At 33.6% G+C, this 17,846-nt stretch overlaps 1 protein-coding gene across 1 annotated transcript in view; it reads left to right on the top strand.

Moving 5' to 3' along the window:
* The window catches only part of CSMD3 (CUB and Sushi multiple domains 3), a 593,341-nt gene that overhangs the window by 322,327 nt on the left and 253,168 nt on the right, over positions 1-17,846 (top strand). Inside the window, exons 13-14 of the mRNA XM_039715519.1 lie at positions 12,275-12,457; positions 13,624-13,950. Coding sequence (XP_039571453.1) covers positions 12,275-12,457; positions 13,624-13,950 — 510 coding nt within the window. The remainder of the gene's footprint in view (positions 1-12,274; positions 12,458-13,623; positions 13,951-17,846) is intronic.

Here is a 17,846-nt window from a genome sequence, read left to right as displayed (position 1 = left end):
ATCTACTTTGTGGGGAAAACTCATGCTGTAGTCATAGTGTTACAGCAGAAGTGGCCCAAGGTGTTTGAGACTGTTAAACTACCTTGCCAGGAAATCATGTTCTTTGAGTCAGAAACAGTAAACAAGAAGCTATGGTTGCTCTCTTGATTCATAATATTTATCACTGCTTCAAAATCAATTAAGCTTCTGAGAAAGATAACAGATTTCTAAGTGCTGTTTAGCTTCACTTTTTTCACTTCATTATCTGTATTTTATTTTCGTAAATAAATGAAAATGGTAGTAGGCAGCCTAAATAAACTTTATGGCCCTGAGGCTATTCCAGTTGTCATTTGCTTGAATCCTTTCAACTCAGCTATCAAGTGATATATGCACAATTCAAATAAAAATTATTGTATCTTCAAGTGCTTTGACATAAGTCCTTTAAATGCAATTTTTTTTTTAGTAACATAGAATGGTTTATCTTGATATTTCCTGAATTACATGAATTGTATTTTCTCTTTCTTATCAGATTTAATGGAAATGCCATTAATAGAGACTATGAAAAATTAGTTCATTAGACCTAAACCAAATATATTGTATTGTGTATCAAGGAAAATGAAAATGTTAATGAACTATTATAACTGAATATGCTTTGAATCAGTCTGAATCAGTCCTTTGTTTTCTGTGATCCTAATTCATCTTATATTTCTGTTTCAATAAATAATATTGCTATTTATATTCCAAGTTGTATAAGCTGTCAGTAAGGTTCAGTACAGTAAGGGGGTGGACATGAGAAAGAAAAAACAACAGGAAAAAGAAATGAGGTGCTTCTATATTTTTTTACATTGTTAAGTTCTATGTCCTGTAGTTGATCTAAAGTTTATAGTTTAGAAAAGCATTAAACCATCCATTAAGTATCTTTATAATTTAGAAGCCACACTTTTCATTTCAGTCATTATTGATTTTTATCTTTAAAAATTCGATATTAAATTGGATGTGCATGCAATTTGGAATGCTACACTTTCCTCTCATGCTCTTTAGATATTTCTTAGATGTTTATTTCGTGTGCAAATATGCACTTAAAGTAGATCATGTGCAACTTATAGATAAATTTATTTCAATATGTGGACTGAAAGATCTACTCTCATCATCACATTGACATTTTTCTATTATTTTAATATTACAGATTGGATACACAATCAGAGTAGTAATCTTCCTGGTGTAGAGGGGAAGTTCCTGTCTAAATTTTAGTTATTCTTCTCCTATCCATATGCAAATAAACTTTTTTCTCCAATTTATATATTTTAACCATAATATAAAGTGAAAAAATAAAACATATTGTTGGCAAAACCAATTCATTACTTTGAGGTTGAATCATAATTTCCCAAGTAAGATAAGAACTAACTTAATTATTCTTTACAGTTTAGAAACTCTGAACTTTAACTGTTCTTTTAGGCTGAGGTTATCTGTCCTCAGTGGCTATCTCACTTGAAGTGCTTATGAGTAAAGCAAAACACTTAGTGGCTTTAAATACCATGATTTCAGGAAAATGCATTCCATTGTGACCAGTAACAAAACAAAACAAAAAACAAAACAAAAAAACCAAAAACCCAAAACCAAAAACAAAACAAAACAAAACAAACAAACAAAGAAAAAAACCAAAAAAAACCCAAACCAAAAACAAAAAAAGAAAAAAAAAAAAACAAACAAAAAAACAACCCACCAAAAACAAAAACAACCCCCGATGGCCTTTTTTGATAAGTTCTAACTTTCTTCACATTGAATCGGTGACCTGAAATTAGGCAAGGGGATATCTAACTAGATTCAGTTTGTAAAATTATGATTTGCATAGGCTTACTCACTTGTTTAAGAGGCTTTAGCTTACAGAAATGGAAATCCCCAAGAGCTTAGTCTGAGCTGCAGTCTTATCAGAGCTCCTAGTGAGGTTTCTCTCTCTTATTATTACTTTATTTTTTGGGGGTAGAGGGTGTGAGAGCATCCATTTCTAACTTGGAAAAAGTCTACATTTGACAGCTGCATTTAGAAGAAATTTATATGCATCTCTGTGCTGGATAACCTTGGTTGACTGCAATGTGTCCACAAAGCTGCTCCCACCCCCCCTCCTCAGCAGAACAAGGGAAGAAAATAAGATGAAAAAACTCATGGGTTGAAATGAGAATGGGAGATAACTTACCAGTTATTGTCATAGATAAACAGACTCAACTAAAAGAAGTTTAATTTTATTTATTGCCAAATAAAAACAAAGTAGGATAGTGCAAAGTGAAAACAAAACACAAAAATTTCCTCTACCTCCTCTTTTTCCTGGACTCCACTGCTTTATTCCCACATCTTCTAACTTTACCTGGGCAGTAAGGGTAGATGGAGAATGGGATTTGTGGCCAGTTCATAACATTTGGTCTTTGCCACTCCTTCCTCTCATGCTCTTCCCCTGATTTAGTGTGGAGTCCTTCACATAGTCTGTAGTTCTTTTAGAGCTGCTCTAGCATGTGTCCTTTCCATAGGGTGTGGTCCTTCCAGAATGGACTGCTCCACTAGTTGCAGATCCTTTCAGGGCTTATCCATTGCTGCAATGTGGGGTCATCTACAGGCTCCAGCAGAGACCTCCATGTGGTGCAGGCAGCCAGCCTGCTTCCCTGGGACCTTCACCATGGGCTGCAGGGGAATGTCTGCTCTGACACCTGGAGCACCTCTTCTGCTTCCTTCTCTGACCTTCATGTTTGCAGGGCTGTTTCTCACATATTTTTATTGATCTTCTGTCACAGTTACTTTGCAGAATTTTTTTACCCTTTCTTAAATATGTTATTACAAGGGCACCACCATTGTTTCTGGTGGGATCAACTTTGACCAGAAGTAGCTCCTTCTTGGAGCTAGCTCTGTTCAATTTGGGAGCAGCCTCTTCTCACAGAGGTCACTTCTGCAGACCCCTGACTACCAAAACCTTGTTGTCTAAGCCTAGTACAAATGTATTAAATTACTTTTGGAGCAAACTCTGCTTTGTGTTCACAGAGTTGATCTGGGAACTATTTTGTGTGTGTGTGTGTGTGTGTTTGCTAGAGAACAGTATTTGTTCTGTGTTTTGGGATTGGGGTTTTTTGTGTGTTTGGTTTTAGTCTGTTGTAGCCTCCTTTTGGAAAGATATAGTTGCCTGGTCTCAGAAGGGAATAACTGATTGAACTAGAAAGAAGTAGGCTGAAGGTTCATGGGACCAGAAGCTTGGGAAAGAAAACAAGACACATAAATAAGACTTGGTAACTGTTTCTCTAGAGACTTTCCTTTTTTGCTCTGTTCTATGACCTTCTGAAAAAAGGCAGAAGCAAGGTGGAATTAACAGTCTTACATCCTGACTAGATGTTTAGCTCAGCAAAACTGAAAAAGTTTAAGTGACAATAAAGTTGCTACCAAATTAAAACCTTGGTAGTGATCTATAGTCACGTGTATATTCAGAACATGGAACCATTATGAAAGGTATCAGAAGACAAATTTATTGATTGCCATTAAAGAAGAGTTGCAGAGCTGGTGCAGGTTGCCTTGATCAATAGATTTGAAAGGGTCAGCAGATAATATACTAGCTGCAAATGAATTCACTGTTGTCACAGACCAACTCTGCATGTATCATAGACACATCCTTGATATTAGCTTCGACAGTCTTGGGTTTGTACTTCTATCTGCACACATTTGCCATTAAAGATGAAAAAGAAGAGCACTATTTATAGCAAAAGGATCAAAATTATCTGTACAATGCTGACTCCCATATTGCCAGAAAAATATCCCTTGAATTAGTTCATTTTCATTTATATATTCCTCGAAAGCATACTGACAGTTGGACAGGAAGCTATTCAGTCCAGTGAAACACTTTATTTTCCTAAAGATTTTCTAAAGTGGAGTGAAAGGCCTTAGTCAAATCATCAATGACACAAATGAGATTCCTGTTACGCATATTATTAAAGCAGGGTATTGCATGTTGTTATCATAACCTAAAATACTTTCTAAACATCAAAGGACCACATTCGCTACAGCTCAATTTCTTTAGGATGATTAACAGCATGCTTATATTTTATTTAGTCTATGGAAGAAAAACAGTCTTATTTTGAAATAAGAAAGGCCCCACCACTGAAATAAAGATAATTTAAGTACAGAAATTTTAGGATTTGTGTAACTGCTAATAAATGGATTTTAGTCTTAATGCTACCTTGAAAATTATTTCAGACATTTCTGCATATGGTGACTACCCATTCACATTGTTTTTTCCTTTTGACAGGTCAAGCAATAACTTCTGGTCTAAGTGATATTCCGTGTATTCACATTGAAACTGTTTATGTAAAGGATTGCAGACTTAGATAAATTTCCCTACTATTATTTTTCCATTTATTCTTCCTTGAGCGTGCCTAGTGTCTATACTTCCATAAGAAAAGCTAATAATGTAGTTGTCTGCTACTAAAAGTTATACTAAGGGAGAACTGCTGAAATTCATAGATATTTTCTCTCTTTAACAAAACTACTTCATTTTTTGTGGTATAACTATATGATATAGCACGCCAGAATGTCAAACTGCATTTTAAGTTTTAAATGTAAAATATTACGTGAAAAGTTCTCCAAATTATGCAGTGATGCATCTTTGGTCCAGCTAAAGTCATGTACATTGACAAAAAGTCATCCTGAATTAATTAACTATTCCCCAATGTAGTTTCTCCAGATTGAAGTAGATGCATAATGAAAGAAAATATAATATGCCTCCTTCCATCCCATTGTCTAGGTTCTTAGTAGAGGGAGATTAGCTGAAGAAGAAAGGTGTGATTGATTAAAAGCTATAGTGTTTTGGAAGCAAAGGGGATTGAATAGACAGAGAGGAATGTAAAGATACATAGACACACTGCAGTTTCAGAAGAACACAATGTCTCTCTTGACATGCGTCTTCACATCAAAATTATACTGAAACTAAGCAAGTATTACTTCAATATGACTGAAGGAGAAAGACCATATTGACAGGGTTTGGGACAATATAGTAATGAAGGCAACAAAAATCTCTTGAGGCAGCATAGATGAAATACAAATATTGTATTCTCACAACTTGAAAAATTTTTAAGTGACAAAATACCAGCTGTTTTTGCATGCAAATATGGAATTAACAAGATACTGTGATTTAGCAGTATTTTAACAGAATTTTAGGAAATACCCCAGGTTTTGTTCATTTTTTAATATAAATGGGAAGTCTCATGGTGCGATTAAATTGTATGTATGGGTAAACTTCTACATAACAGTTTATTTTCTAAACCTAAATTAAGAGAATAACTTATTTTATTTGAGATGTGGTTATTATTTAACCCCCCCCCCCCCCCCCCCCCCCCCCCCGTCTCCTTCCTCTCCCCTCCCTTTTCTTCATATTTTTTTTTTACCCCCCCCCCCCCCCGCCCCAGGGCTCATTCATTAGCCAGGCCATCTTATTTCTGGCTGACTAGTAAATAACTCAGCTTTAGATATGGATCATAGTCCTGCATAGGAGGAGAAGGAATATGTATATCCATAAAGTCTATAAGTACCTAAAATATATAACACAATGTAGTTATAAAATATATTATGCTAGAAGTAGAAAACTTTAATGGAATAAAAGTTGGAATGGATGGAATAAATGCATGGAATAAAAATCATGTTGATATATCTCCTGTCCCTCTGTAAAATCTATTGTCATGAAGAATGACTGTAACTTTTTTTCTTTACACTAGAAATGCTGAGTGTTTGTAATATACATAAAATATTACTTTTAATTGTGTCTGCCATTGTTTTCTTACTTCATTCTCAGAGGATCTTCATCTGACTTTCCTATGAGTGTTATTAGAAAAATTATCCTCCTTTAATTAATTATCCCGGTTTTTTTCTTTGTGAAACGTTCACATTTTGGCTCATCAATTTATATGATCAGGAAAAGAGAAGTACCCTGACAACTGGCACAATTCAGCAAGGACAAAGGAAGTTATCACCACCTACATAGTAGGGAAAGAATAACTCTATTTTTATAGATTTCTTTTCTCCCTGTAGCATTTGAGCAGAATAGAACTGACCCTGTACCATTGAATGGCTGTTTTGTATAACACATTATAGATTAAACATCTTATGAATTCATATAGGGAAAAGACTGTATGATTAAATCCTCCTCATCATCTCTTTTCCTCCCTTTCCATACCTGTTTCTTCTGTAGAAGGACCCAGGAGCACAGAGAAGGTGCTGGAACACCTTAATGGGTGTCTCACCTGGAGCAGTCAGGCACAGATGGAGTTTTCTCATAGTTTGGCTACAGGCATCATTCCATTCTGTTGTATTTAAAAACAATGCAAGATTCATTCCTTATCTTTACACTTAACAATTGCTAAAAAAATAGCCCCACTACATATTAGACAAGATCCTTTTTTTCCTATCTTTTAGGTAAACAAAGAAGGAAAAAAGAAAATAAATATAAAATAAATATAAAACCTATTCTTATCAGAATTGAGGGTGAGAAAATCACACTAGTTGTTCGGGGTAAAAAATAGTGTTTAAGGTAAAACCAAATTGTTTACAGATCTGAATTTCCCAAGACATTGAATCTGTAAATAAAAGTCTGTTCATTAGAAGGAAATAAGGGTATTGATAACCTTTAAAATACAACTGAAAATCACATGGAAATAGACATTTTATTCTCTCACAAATGAGCTTCCATCCTTTGTTTATAAAAATACTCACACTTTAACAGTAATAGGTAACACACAAAACTATTTCTTTTATTTGAAATACATACAAATATTATAATATTTAGGAGAAGGACTGTTAGGTGATTCAAATTTCTGTTTTTTTACAGATACCTAAACCCTATTACAAATAAATGTAACAATCTCCAATCTATTACTATGTAAATTGGTAAGAATCATCTAAGACTGCTGAAAATCCAAAGCTGTTTGTCTGCTATGTATCTTTAAGATTATGTTTTTTGAGTATACATACTATGAAGACACATGGTGTAATTTACATTATTTATTATTCTGGTTTACACTGAGAAATGTATATGTTCTTCATTCATAAGTTATTAGTTTTTATTTTCCCAATTTCTGCTTTTTCTGTGCCTTTTCTCCTTAATATTTAAGATAGAATGTTCAGGATAAAATAGATGATATGTTGGATTGATTCCAGCTGAATGCCAGGTGCCCACCAAAGTGGCTCTATCACTCCACTCCTCAGCAGGATGGGGAGGTTAAACATAACAAAAGGTTTATGGGTCCAGATAAGACCAGAGTTACCAGTCATCATGGGATGCAAAACAGTCTTGGCTTGGGAAAATTAATTTAATTTGCTGCCAATCAAAATCAGAGTAGTATAAAGAGAAATAATCCCTTGCAATGGCACAGGAGGACAGGGAATGGGGACTGGTCAGTTCATCACATGCTGTCTCTGCTGTTGCTTCCTCCTCGTGGGGAAGGACTTCTCACACTTCTCCTCTTCTCCAGCATGAGGTCCCTCCCATGGGGGCAGTCTTCCACAAACTTGTGGGCTCCTCCCACAGGGTGCAGTTCTGTTCACTGTGATCCACCATGGGTCCCTTTCGTGAGCACAGTCCTTCCACTATCAAAACCTTGGCATGCAAATCTAAAGATGATTATACAAACACTGGCTCCTTGGCCTTTGCAAGCAAAATTACAAAAATTGCCTCCCTTATTTGAGATATGCAAGAACTGTCTGGACACAATCCTGGGCAACATGTCTGAGATGACCCTGCTTGAGCAGGGAGGTTGGACCAAATGACCCACTGTGCTCCCTTCCAGCCTTACCTACTCTGTGATTCTGTGAAATATATGATGGTATTGTTTCTAAATTTTTGAATAAGAAAATCCTGCATTGGGAACATAAGCACAACAATTGCATAACTAAGTTAGATATATGTATTCAGTAATGTGTATATAAATTGTACATACCATAGTATTTCAAAATGGGATTACATAAATTTTTAACGCATTATCTTGCAAAATGTCAGTGTGTCAATATATGGTGGTGAATGCTTGTAGCTTTTGCATAAAAAATTCAAATATCAAACAGCAAGTTTTATCTTTTTGAATTACATAGTTGAACTTTCTTTTCAAATACTAGTATTTAGTTTATCCAGTATTCTTTGCTTCAAAAAATACTATGCAATGTATTCAAATGCTCTTTTACAAATGACTAATCAAATCTAGTTTTGTGTCATATTTTCCTTTGATGCAGTCAGTAAAACAAATAATGAACATTTTTCTGAGTTGTTGTTAAAGTAAAGAATGTTTGGTCTTGCTTGGTGTTTCCTTGAAGGACTACAAATTTTGAATCTCTGCTGAAGTGATAACAAGTCTTCAGTATTGCACTTTTCCAGTGTGCACCAGTGATCTCTTTTCTTTCAAAATTGTTTTCCTTATAGGAATTCCATTCTTATCTTTTATTCACTCTTGAGTTACAGAAATGGAAAGATAGACAAGCTACCTCTTCAAACCCTAACTCCAGTGCATTTCTGTCAAAATGCATTTGTGTAGTAAGTGACCATTTCTTTTCCCCAAGGCCCCTTTTAGTCACCTCCAAAATGGGCTTGTCCTTCACACAGAGAAGGGTAAGAAAAAAACACAGAGAAGGGTAAGAAAAAAACCCATTCCTATCTGGCTATACAAGGGGCTATTGTAGCCTGGGGTTCTCCCTTCAGTATATCACTGGTTAGAAATCTGCAAAATATTTTAGTGAGATATACAAAATAGTGTAAGGATAATTTAAAATTAATGCAGATGGTTATCTTAATTTGCTTTATATTATTCTTTTACTTTTCCCTTAACCTGATATGTTTTCTAGACATTTCTTGTTAGAATACTTTGTCAATTATTAACTTAATTCAGTGCTGTGAAACTGCTAAGTGTATAGATTTTTTCAGGATTATTGCTTTTTTCAAACTGTATCCTAAAAAGTTTCAACAGGAGTTCATCTTTTAAAAATAGATGGCTTTCTAACATCACCAGAAATCATCCCTCCTTTTACTTTTAATGTCTTTATTTGTGAAATAATTTCTGAAAAGAAAAAAGGATTTTATTTTCTATCTCAAAAAACTTATACCATAAAAGAATATGCCTGATTCATTGTTAACACATTTAACAATTTTTATTTATTGGTAGAGGTTATTTTCCCTTTTTATAAGGCTACAAAGGAAACAAGGATTATTTACTAGAAATAATATTCTCATACGTTGTTTGTTTTTTTTTTTTCCTTAGGCACAAATAGCAATACTTATCTTTTGTATCACAGTGGTAGTGATCACAGGAAAACAAATATCCATCCTATCCACCTCATTGTAGCTAACAATCTGCAAATCTCAAAAAACAGAATGAATCACAAAAAACAACAAAAACCAATATGTAACACTACAAAGTAACCAAAATGTAAAATAAAATACACAAATGTGTGTAACTAACAAATTTACTTTTGACTTTTCAAGGTAGTTGATATATATAATAAACTTATTCCAAATACTTACACTGACACACTATAGAAATAATGTTTCTAAACTAAAATATACTCTATAACAATTTCTGCTCTGAATGTCCCCCTTTTCTTTATATATCTGCATTACATGTAAGGGGGCATTATAATTAATAATATTTTAGTCCAACAAATACACTAAGCAGTAGACTTTTACATGCAGTTTTATCGACAGGCATTCAAGTTATATTCCAGAATAGCCCATATACCTTCTCTTTCTCTTCACATTTGGTGCCTCACACTGAAATTTCCAGCTTTATAGTTGCGAGGTTTTGTATGTTTTAATAATAGCATTAATAAGATGTCTGAAAACTTACTGGTTTTCTGCTTATCATAAAACAATAGTAAATTATTTCTATTGATCATGAATGAATTATTTACAATGAGGGACTAGTATGAGTTTTTCAGGAAGAGAGGCTCTGTCAGGATCTGAACCTAACTGCTAAGGAATTTTTGAAACAAAATACATAGTGCAGGGAAGCGGAAACACAAGTGGTAGATCTAGTAGTAAAAAATGTGATTTTAATTTACTCCTTAGTGAATTAAAATAAGTATGAATTCAAATAAATATTAATATACTTTTCTAAAATCATGCTATTTAAAATGTGAATATGTGACAAAAGCCCAGGAAGCAGCTTGGTTGTTTCCTCTGTGGTTTAAAGAAAGTTTATTGACATTCTCTAGAGAAATCTAAGAAGTATTTGCACTTCTATTAAAAACAAGACAAAACAAAATAAAACAAAACAAAACAAAACAAAACAAAACAAAACAAACCAAAACAAAACAAAACAAAACCCACCAAACAAGTAAACAGCAACAAAACCCCAAACAAAACAGAAAATCAAACCAAATCATTTCTGCTCCTGTGGAAAACTAAGTAACGATAGAAATAGTCTGTTTCAAATTCAGAGATGAACTGATGCTAATACAAAATTTAGAAAGTGTATAAAAGCATTGCAAGCAATGCATGCAGCAAAGTTTTAAAAGCAATGAAGGAAATATTTGCTATAAATTTAAATTAATACAAATGGGGTTTAGGGATGGTTTAATTAATTTAAATCCATTATTCATACAACATTTTTTCCCACTTGATTTTGTTTAAGAAAGCAAATTCAGCATAAGGCTATGGATGTAATCTCTCAATCACATTGAATTTTTTTTCCAACTAGCTCCTGTAAATGATTTTACTCTGCCTAATAGTTTTTTGAATGCAGAACAGTTCCTTTAAGTCCTGAAAGGGATAGTTTTGGTCAGCTATGTATCTTTTAAAATTTGAGAAAAAAGCATGGAATCTCTTGCCCAGCTACATCTGAATAGAAACCTCAAAAGAGAGTAAATTGAAGTGGATATAAATACATTTACTGCCTAGGATATATTGTTTGAGAAAACTATGCTAACTTACATGATGTAGTCACTTGCTGGAGAACTAGTTTATAGAATACATTTGTTTATAGAATGTATTTGTTTCCAAATGAAATATGAACTGACTTAGACCCTTAGCCTAGGAAAACTTTATATTTCTTTGGCTGTTAAAAACTGAGCAGTTTTATAGGTTTGACATTAACAGTCCCACAAAAAATTGAAGACAGGAGAGTGAGTTTGTGTGTACTCTGGGATAGTTTATGTTGTTTCTTCAGGAAAGTGGTAATTTTATTATTTTTTTTGAGTTTTCTTTACCCAAACAGAATAATAAAGCCTTTTAAAACTCTGTGGAGTATTTTTTTTAGATAATATTAAACTCTTTTTCAGTTTCTTATTAAAATTGAATGTTCTTTATTTGCTTCATGCCACACTGTATTTAGAACCTTAATATCTGAAAGCTTTGAGAAATCAAAATATTACCCTAGAAAAATTGTTTGAGTAAAAATCAAAACACTTGCTATTCTGTTTTTACCTTGTATTCAAACTATCATATATGGAAATGTGAGAAAAAGAGAAAAGGCTTCAAGATCTTCAAAGAGAAAACCTTAAACTATGGTACAGCGATGTTTGTTGCTGCCATTACATGTACATTTTTAGAAGATTCTTCCATGCCCGTAACCACTGAAAATTAAAACAGGATACAGCTTGAGAGAATGTCATAGCTCTAATATTTGTTGAATTTATAATAATTCAGATTCCTTGCCGTTGAGACTACTGAGGTAAAATGTTATTTGACTACAGAGAAATTATTTTTTTCATATGTTTACATAATGTATATGCATATAAATTTGTATATATAATTATGTCTAGCCTCCTTTTTTACTGTGGGGAATTGTTTTGATGCCACCACTCCCTTATATGCCATGTCATTAGTACATCAGTTTGAACTGTATTGCCACGTGGACAGTGTTTACACATTGGGGAACTGGTCTCTGTTTCTTCTTTTAAGAGTTCATGTTCTACTAGCAGTATTTTACTTAATGATATTATTGTTTAAAATTTTATGAAATAAAATAGGGCAAAAATACTTTTCCTCATATCTTTAATTTTCAAGTATTTTATAAACACAAAGTATTTTGATTTTACTAATCTCTTGTAGTGGTTTAACTGTAGCAAACAACTAAGCCAAACACGACCACTCACTCATTCCCCCTGGTGGGATTCCTTATGCAGAATTTCCTCCCTAAGAACCTGGGGTATAGAATCAAACTCAGTGGTGCATTTTGACAGCTGTTCTTATATAGATAATTTTAATTTGCTTAGAATTTTCTACATGTCAGCATGTACATGCAGCAAGTTTGTTTTATTCTTCTATAAATAAATTCCTTATTTATTTCAACAGAAATTGAAAAAGAAAGCTGTGGGGATCCTGGAACACCATTGTATGGTATTAGAGAAGGGGACGGATTTTCTAATCGTGATGTTTTAAGGTTTGAGTGTCAGTTTGGATTTGAGTTAATTGGAGAGAAATCTATCATTTGCCAAGAAAACAACCAGTGGTCTGCAAACATACCAATCTGTATTTGTATGTACCACATATTTTCTTATTATTATTTTTAAGGCATTGTGATAAGCTTTACTTAGGGGTAATAATTATGGGTAATTATTTGTGTGATTGATTTCAGAGTTAGTAAAATGTTATTAACTCTCCTGACAGGATGAATTTACTTTTTCTCAGCAGGTTTGCCTAATGTACATGCCCAAGGGACAGGTTCTAAAACTGCTAAAACATTTTTTTTTTCTCTTATACCAAGTCTTAAAGCAATTCCCTATATGTGCTTTGATACAGTGGTTTATTATTGGCTTTTTTTGGGTAGAATTCTGTTGATTTTATGATGTAAATTATGTATGATACAATTTTGATAGCCAGTCTTAAAAATTATTATATTTCCTCAGATTAGAAGTTGCTGAATTGAAATCAAAAATTTAAATTATTTACATTTCCCCCATGTATTTTATATACATACCTATTAGCACTTAAATTATCTTTAGTATTTATAGCTCTGTTCCAGTAGCATTATATAGCATAAGGAAAACATTTGCACTGTATAGCATAAGTTGTATTATATAGCATAGGTATATACAATGTTGTGATACTTATTTGTGGCAGCACCTTTCTTAACTTTTCCACTAAGTAGTATGGATCAAATATATTCAGGGTGCAATCAGTTGTTTTCATCTCTGCAACTCAATTTAATATGGCTCAGCTGAATTTATTGAATATAATATGTTATCCTGATAACAACAAAACATCTCGTCTCTTTGAGGCTTCTTAATTTCTTGTGCCTCTGTGTGAACAACAAATGATAAGGGCGCTATTGACTTTCTGCCCCTTTAATGTGCTCAGTGGGAGGTCTGCTCATCTAAGCAGTTCCCTACAAGAGAAAATAAGTGGTGCCAAGTGATTGTTATCAAGGGTAAATTGTAAGGACTGCCATGGATTTCCAATGCAGCAAATATGTTCTTTATTTCTTGTGGGCTCTGCTTGAGAGGTGGTTTTATTGAGAGGAGGGAAATATGAATATTGGAAAAACAACATTCTTTCCAGATTCACATATCACCACAAATAATGGATTGTTCAGTTGAGGTACTCAGCAAGTTTTAAGATTTCTTGCAAAAACTTAGCCCTAAAACAGTCTTTATTGAAGTGTTCTATTCAGTTATCTAATTTATTTCTCCCTTTTTTGGCAGTTCCTTGTCTTTCCAATTTCACTGCACCGATGGGAACAGTTCTTTCACCTGATTATCCAGAGGGATATGGGAATAATTTAAACTGTATCTGGACAATAATTTCAGACCCTGGGAGTCGAATTCATCTCTCCTTTAATGACTTTGACTTGGAATCTCAGTTTGACTTCCTTGCAGTTAAAGATGGTGATTCTGTAGATTCCCCCATAATTGGAACATTTACTGGTGCTGAAGTTCCTTCCCATCTTACCAGTAATGGTCACATTTTGCGTCTGGAATTTCAAGCTGACCATTCAATGTCAGGACGTGGATTTAACATCACTTATAACAGTGAGTAATCCTATTTTTGTGTGTGTGTGTGGTTTTGTTTTCAACATACAGTCTAGGTGACAGCTTAAGTATTTAAAAAGGATGCTATGGTAATGCAGCTTCAAGTAAATCCTATATACCTAAAAATTCCTAATATAAATGTTTGGATCATTGCTCAAATACTGTGCCAGGGCTGCAAATACACGTATTGTTCTCATTTATAGCTTTAGAAATCATTGTGATAGGAGTGTTTGGCAGACTGACAAATCAGGCCAATCCCAAATTGTATAATAGAACTTTACTAAATTTGCTGACAATGCAATGCCACATAATATTAATCACCACCAGTACCTGTACAAAACTGTTCTTGAAAACTCATATGTTCAGCTGTGAACATATGTGACATCCTGGAGCTGATGGCTGCAGTCTTTGCTATCTCCTAGTCATTGCAGTTTAGTGAGCAGCCATAGGAGCTCTTTGATCAGTCAAACCACAATAGACTTGTTTTTTGCTGCCAAAACTGTTACATTTCTTCTGAAACACATATGAAGAGCTGCCTACCTTGCACTGTTACCAAGTAATTTGGTATTTATTCCATACTAAAATCCAGACAGGATATATTCCCAGCTAGTGCAGACATGGTGGTGCAAGGCCATAGCATGAATAATTACTAGATGCACTGTGAAACTTCCTGGGAGTGTATGCAAAATTAAATTTTGCCACTCCAGCATGATCCTGAAGTATTAGACTTGCTGCTATGGGTAGACTGTGATAGGAATAAGAGAGCATCTAGTAGGGGGTTCATTGCTACCCTTCAACCAGAGCTTCTCCACCTCATCAATCCCCCCACATCTGGAAATTTTGAGTTTGCTTTTTCTTTCTTTCTGATGGTAGGGGTAGCAGAGTTTTCCATACTAGCAGACAGAAAAAAAAAAAGGAAAATAAAATAAATATTTTTATATTACCAAAATGTGATTTCATGTGTAATTAGTCCCATTTCTGTCTTTCTCCCTAACATCTGAGAGTATATATAATTCCAGAGGCTTGCTTGAGATTTAAGAGAATATACAACAGCATGATTTGAAGGAGAGTACATCTCTCCCTCCCTGTGTGACATGCTGGACTGTATGAAAAAAAACTTTGTTGTTTAGGTTTTTTACTCTTAAAAACCTAAACTAACCCTCTAAATCAAAAAAGAAATGAGAGATTAAGAGACGCTGGTAATTGAGAGACCCAGACTTCACATTTTTCTCAACGAATGTTAACAGTTAATATTATTTTCATAAAATCTCAAGGACTGAATTCCCCTGTAGCTGCTTGCTTTTCTTGCATAATCTTTCACCTCTCTATGTTTATTTTTTCTCTCTTAATTTTTGTTTTGATTTAGGTTGTCAGTCTTTCAGAGAATTGTTTATTAAGATGTACATTAAACATTGCTGTCTGAATAAGAAAGAGATAAACTGACACTTGATTATTCTGTAAACATTATTTTTGTGATATTGTTTTATATTTCTGCTCTCAGCCCTCTGATTCATCCTCAGATCATTTGTAACAAATCACAAATATAGAATGTAAGCATGAAGAACGTGTGGTATCTTCTAACTGGTTTTTATATGTAGCAGTCATAATTCCAAACTAACCTTTGGTAGCTACATATCTCAGTACCGTAACTAAATATTGGAAAGTCAGGGCTTATTCAGAGCTACTGAAATATGAAATCAGGCATAATGAAAATGAGATATTGAATCCATGTTTCTTTACAGAAGTTTTAACATTTTCTCTTTATTTTCTTTTACCTCATGTCCTTTCAACATTTACAACAGTTCTCTTTACTTTAAAGTTTCATTGTGGTGTGCTCAATGCTGTCAAACCTAAATCTAGTGATGATAAAACCAAAACCAGTTATTGGAGGATCTAAGGTAGTCTTCTAGGATAAAAATTAGGGCTGTGTATAAATGGATTTTCTCAAGTTACCCCATTTTGCACAACTAGAACTAAATATATAAGTTAATGTAGAATTTATAGTGAAAATGAAAGATGGAGAAGATGAGCATGGAATGCTCCTTGTATTTAGTTTATATTTTGAACTACATAGAAATACACTTATCAGATAAATTCTGCTTCTTTAAAAAATTTGCAGATTTCTTTGTGCATGTAGTAGTTTGATCATGTCATTTAAATTATGCAACATTAGTATCAAGTGATACAATTTTAATAAGAAGCAACAATCCAATATTAACTTTACCTGTTATATAATGAAACAAATTAATTTTGAAAAGAATTTAAAATGTTATTCAGCAGTTTAACACATTTATATTTTTATTGCTTTTCTTCGGTGTGTTTGTGCATGTGTTTGTTAAACTCTGTAGCTAAAATCTGCTCACAAAAACAACAATATCTCCAAATAATGTCTACTATTTCTTCAGTAAAGACTTCTTCAATCTGATAAATTACAGAAGTAATCTTTCCATATTAAATAAGGTCCAAAAGAGATGATAAAAAAGGAGTGAATAGAATTTCACTCTGTCTTAGCATTTGGAAAACCAAAGTTAATTAAAAATATCTGTTTTCTGCTAACTCTCCAGTTGATATATTCCAAAGCTATCAGTCTCTTCTTGCCCCTTTCAAGAGTAGAAAAAGTATATCACAGAAACAGTATGTCTTGATCAATCTTTTCTAATAAGAATGTAGGCTAGTAATGTAAATACTAAAATAAACCCAACAACTTCATTGATGTTTTTGAGGTGTAGAATGGAGAAGACAAAACTGAGTTACTATTACATAATCTGATTATTTAATGGTATTTCTCAGAAAATATTTCAATGCCATATTTATTTTTATTACAGAAACATGTTTGGTCTCAGATAATTACTCATCTTCCAGTAAAATTGAACATAAATCTAACTTTTATTGGAATTAAACAAAAAATTAAATTTCAGGTGTGTCATCTTTGAGTTATTACACTAAGTCTAACAAAGATTTCCTATTTAGTTAAATTTTGGGACTATATCATAGAAATACGTGACTTGAAAATGGATGATACAGAGAATGTTCTAATAAGCAAAGGAATACGAACTGAAAAACTGTGATTTTCTGCTTGGAAAAGGAGGCAAAAAAATGTTTCACTATGTGCAGCAGAACACAGGGACATAGCAACCTAAAACTGCACTGGTTTAAGTTGCTATGGAAATGCATATTTACACCTGATTCCTTGTTTCCCCTTTATATCCCAAACCCAAAAGCTGTTAATGATATTTCTGGTGCCTGTGAAGATATTTACAAAGTCAGTCATCCCCAATCCTGCCTGTAGTAAGTTATATGTATTAAACTACTCAGTTCAAGGAAAGTATGAGCCTTTTATCATATTCGTGACTCCTTTATGAATGCTTCCCACTTTATCTTTGTTTAATTATGGAGAACAGAGCTAGACATAGTATTGAATATAGTCACATAAATTACAAGAAATAAATTTATATAGCCTCTTTGCTTCAGTGTAGATTTCCCACTTAGGTTAGAACAGATGAAATGCACACTTCAAATTCAGTGTGACAGCTGAAGCCATCTGACAGAGAATGCACATTTACTTCCTGTGACAAAGGAGTTAATGCAGAGGAAACTCAGAAGTTACTAGGTCCTCCGTGGGCAGGCATTCCACAAACCAGATTCATGATAACTTTCCTTTGGGCTGAGGTGGATGAGTATTTTGAGCTGGAAAGCATCTTCCAGATTGCTTGATTTATGCTTGCTGTGGACTTTGAGCTGTTCCTCATTCATTGGGGTATAGTTCTGGGCAAATATCTTTGAATAAGCTTGAATGACCTGCTGTTTCTTATTATGTTGATATTTTTTGTTCCTGTTTTTATTACAGCTGCTTAATTGTGCTAGCATAAACCTTATGAATTACATAGCAGCCTGAA

Source organism: Passer montanus, unplaced genomic scaffold (assembly GCF_014805655.1).
Source record: "Passer montanus isolate IOZ18808 unplaced genomic scaffold, ASM1480565v1 scaffold33, whole genome shotgun sequence".
Taxonomy (NCBI): domain Eukaryota; kingdom Metazoa; phylum Chordata; class Aves; order Passeriformes; family Passeridae; genus Passer; species Passer montanus.
The sequence above is the reverse complement of the archived record's forward strand: the minus strand, read 5'-3'. Positions and strand labels throughout refer to the sequence as shown.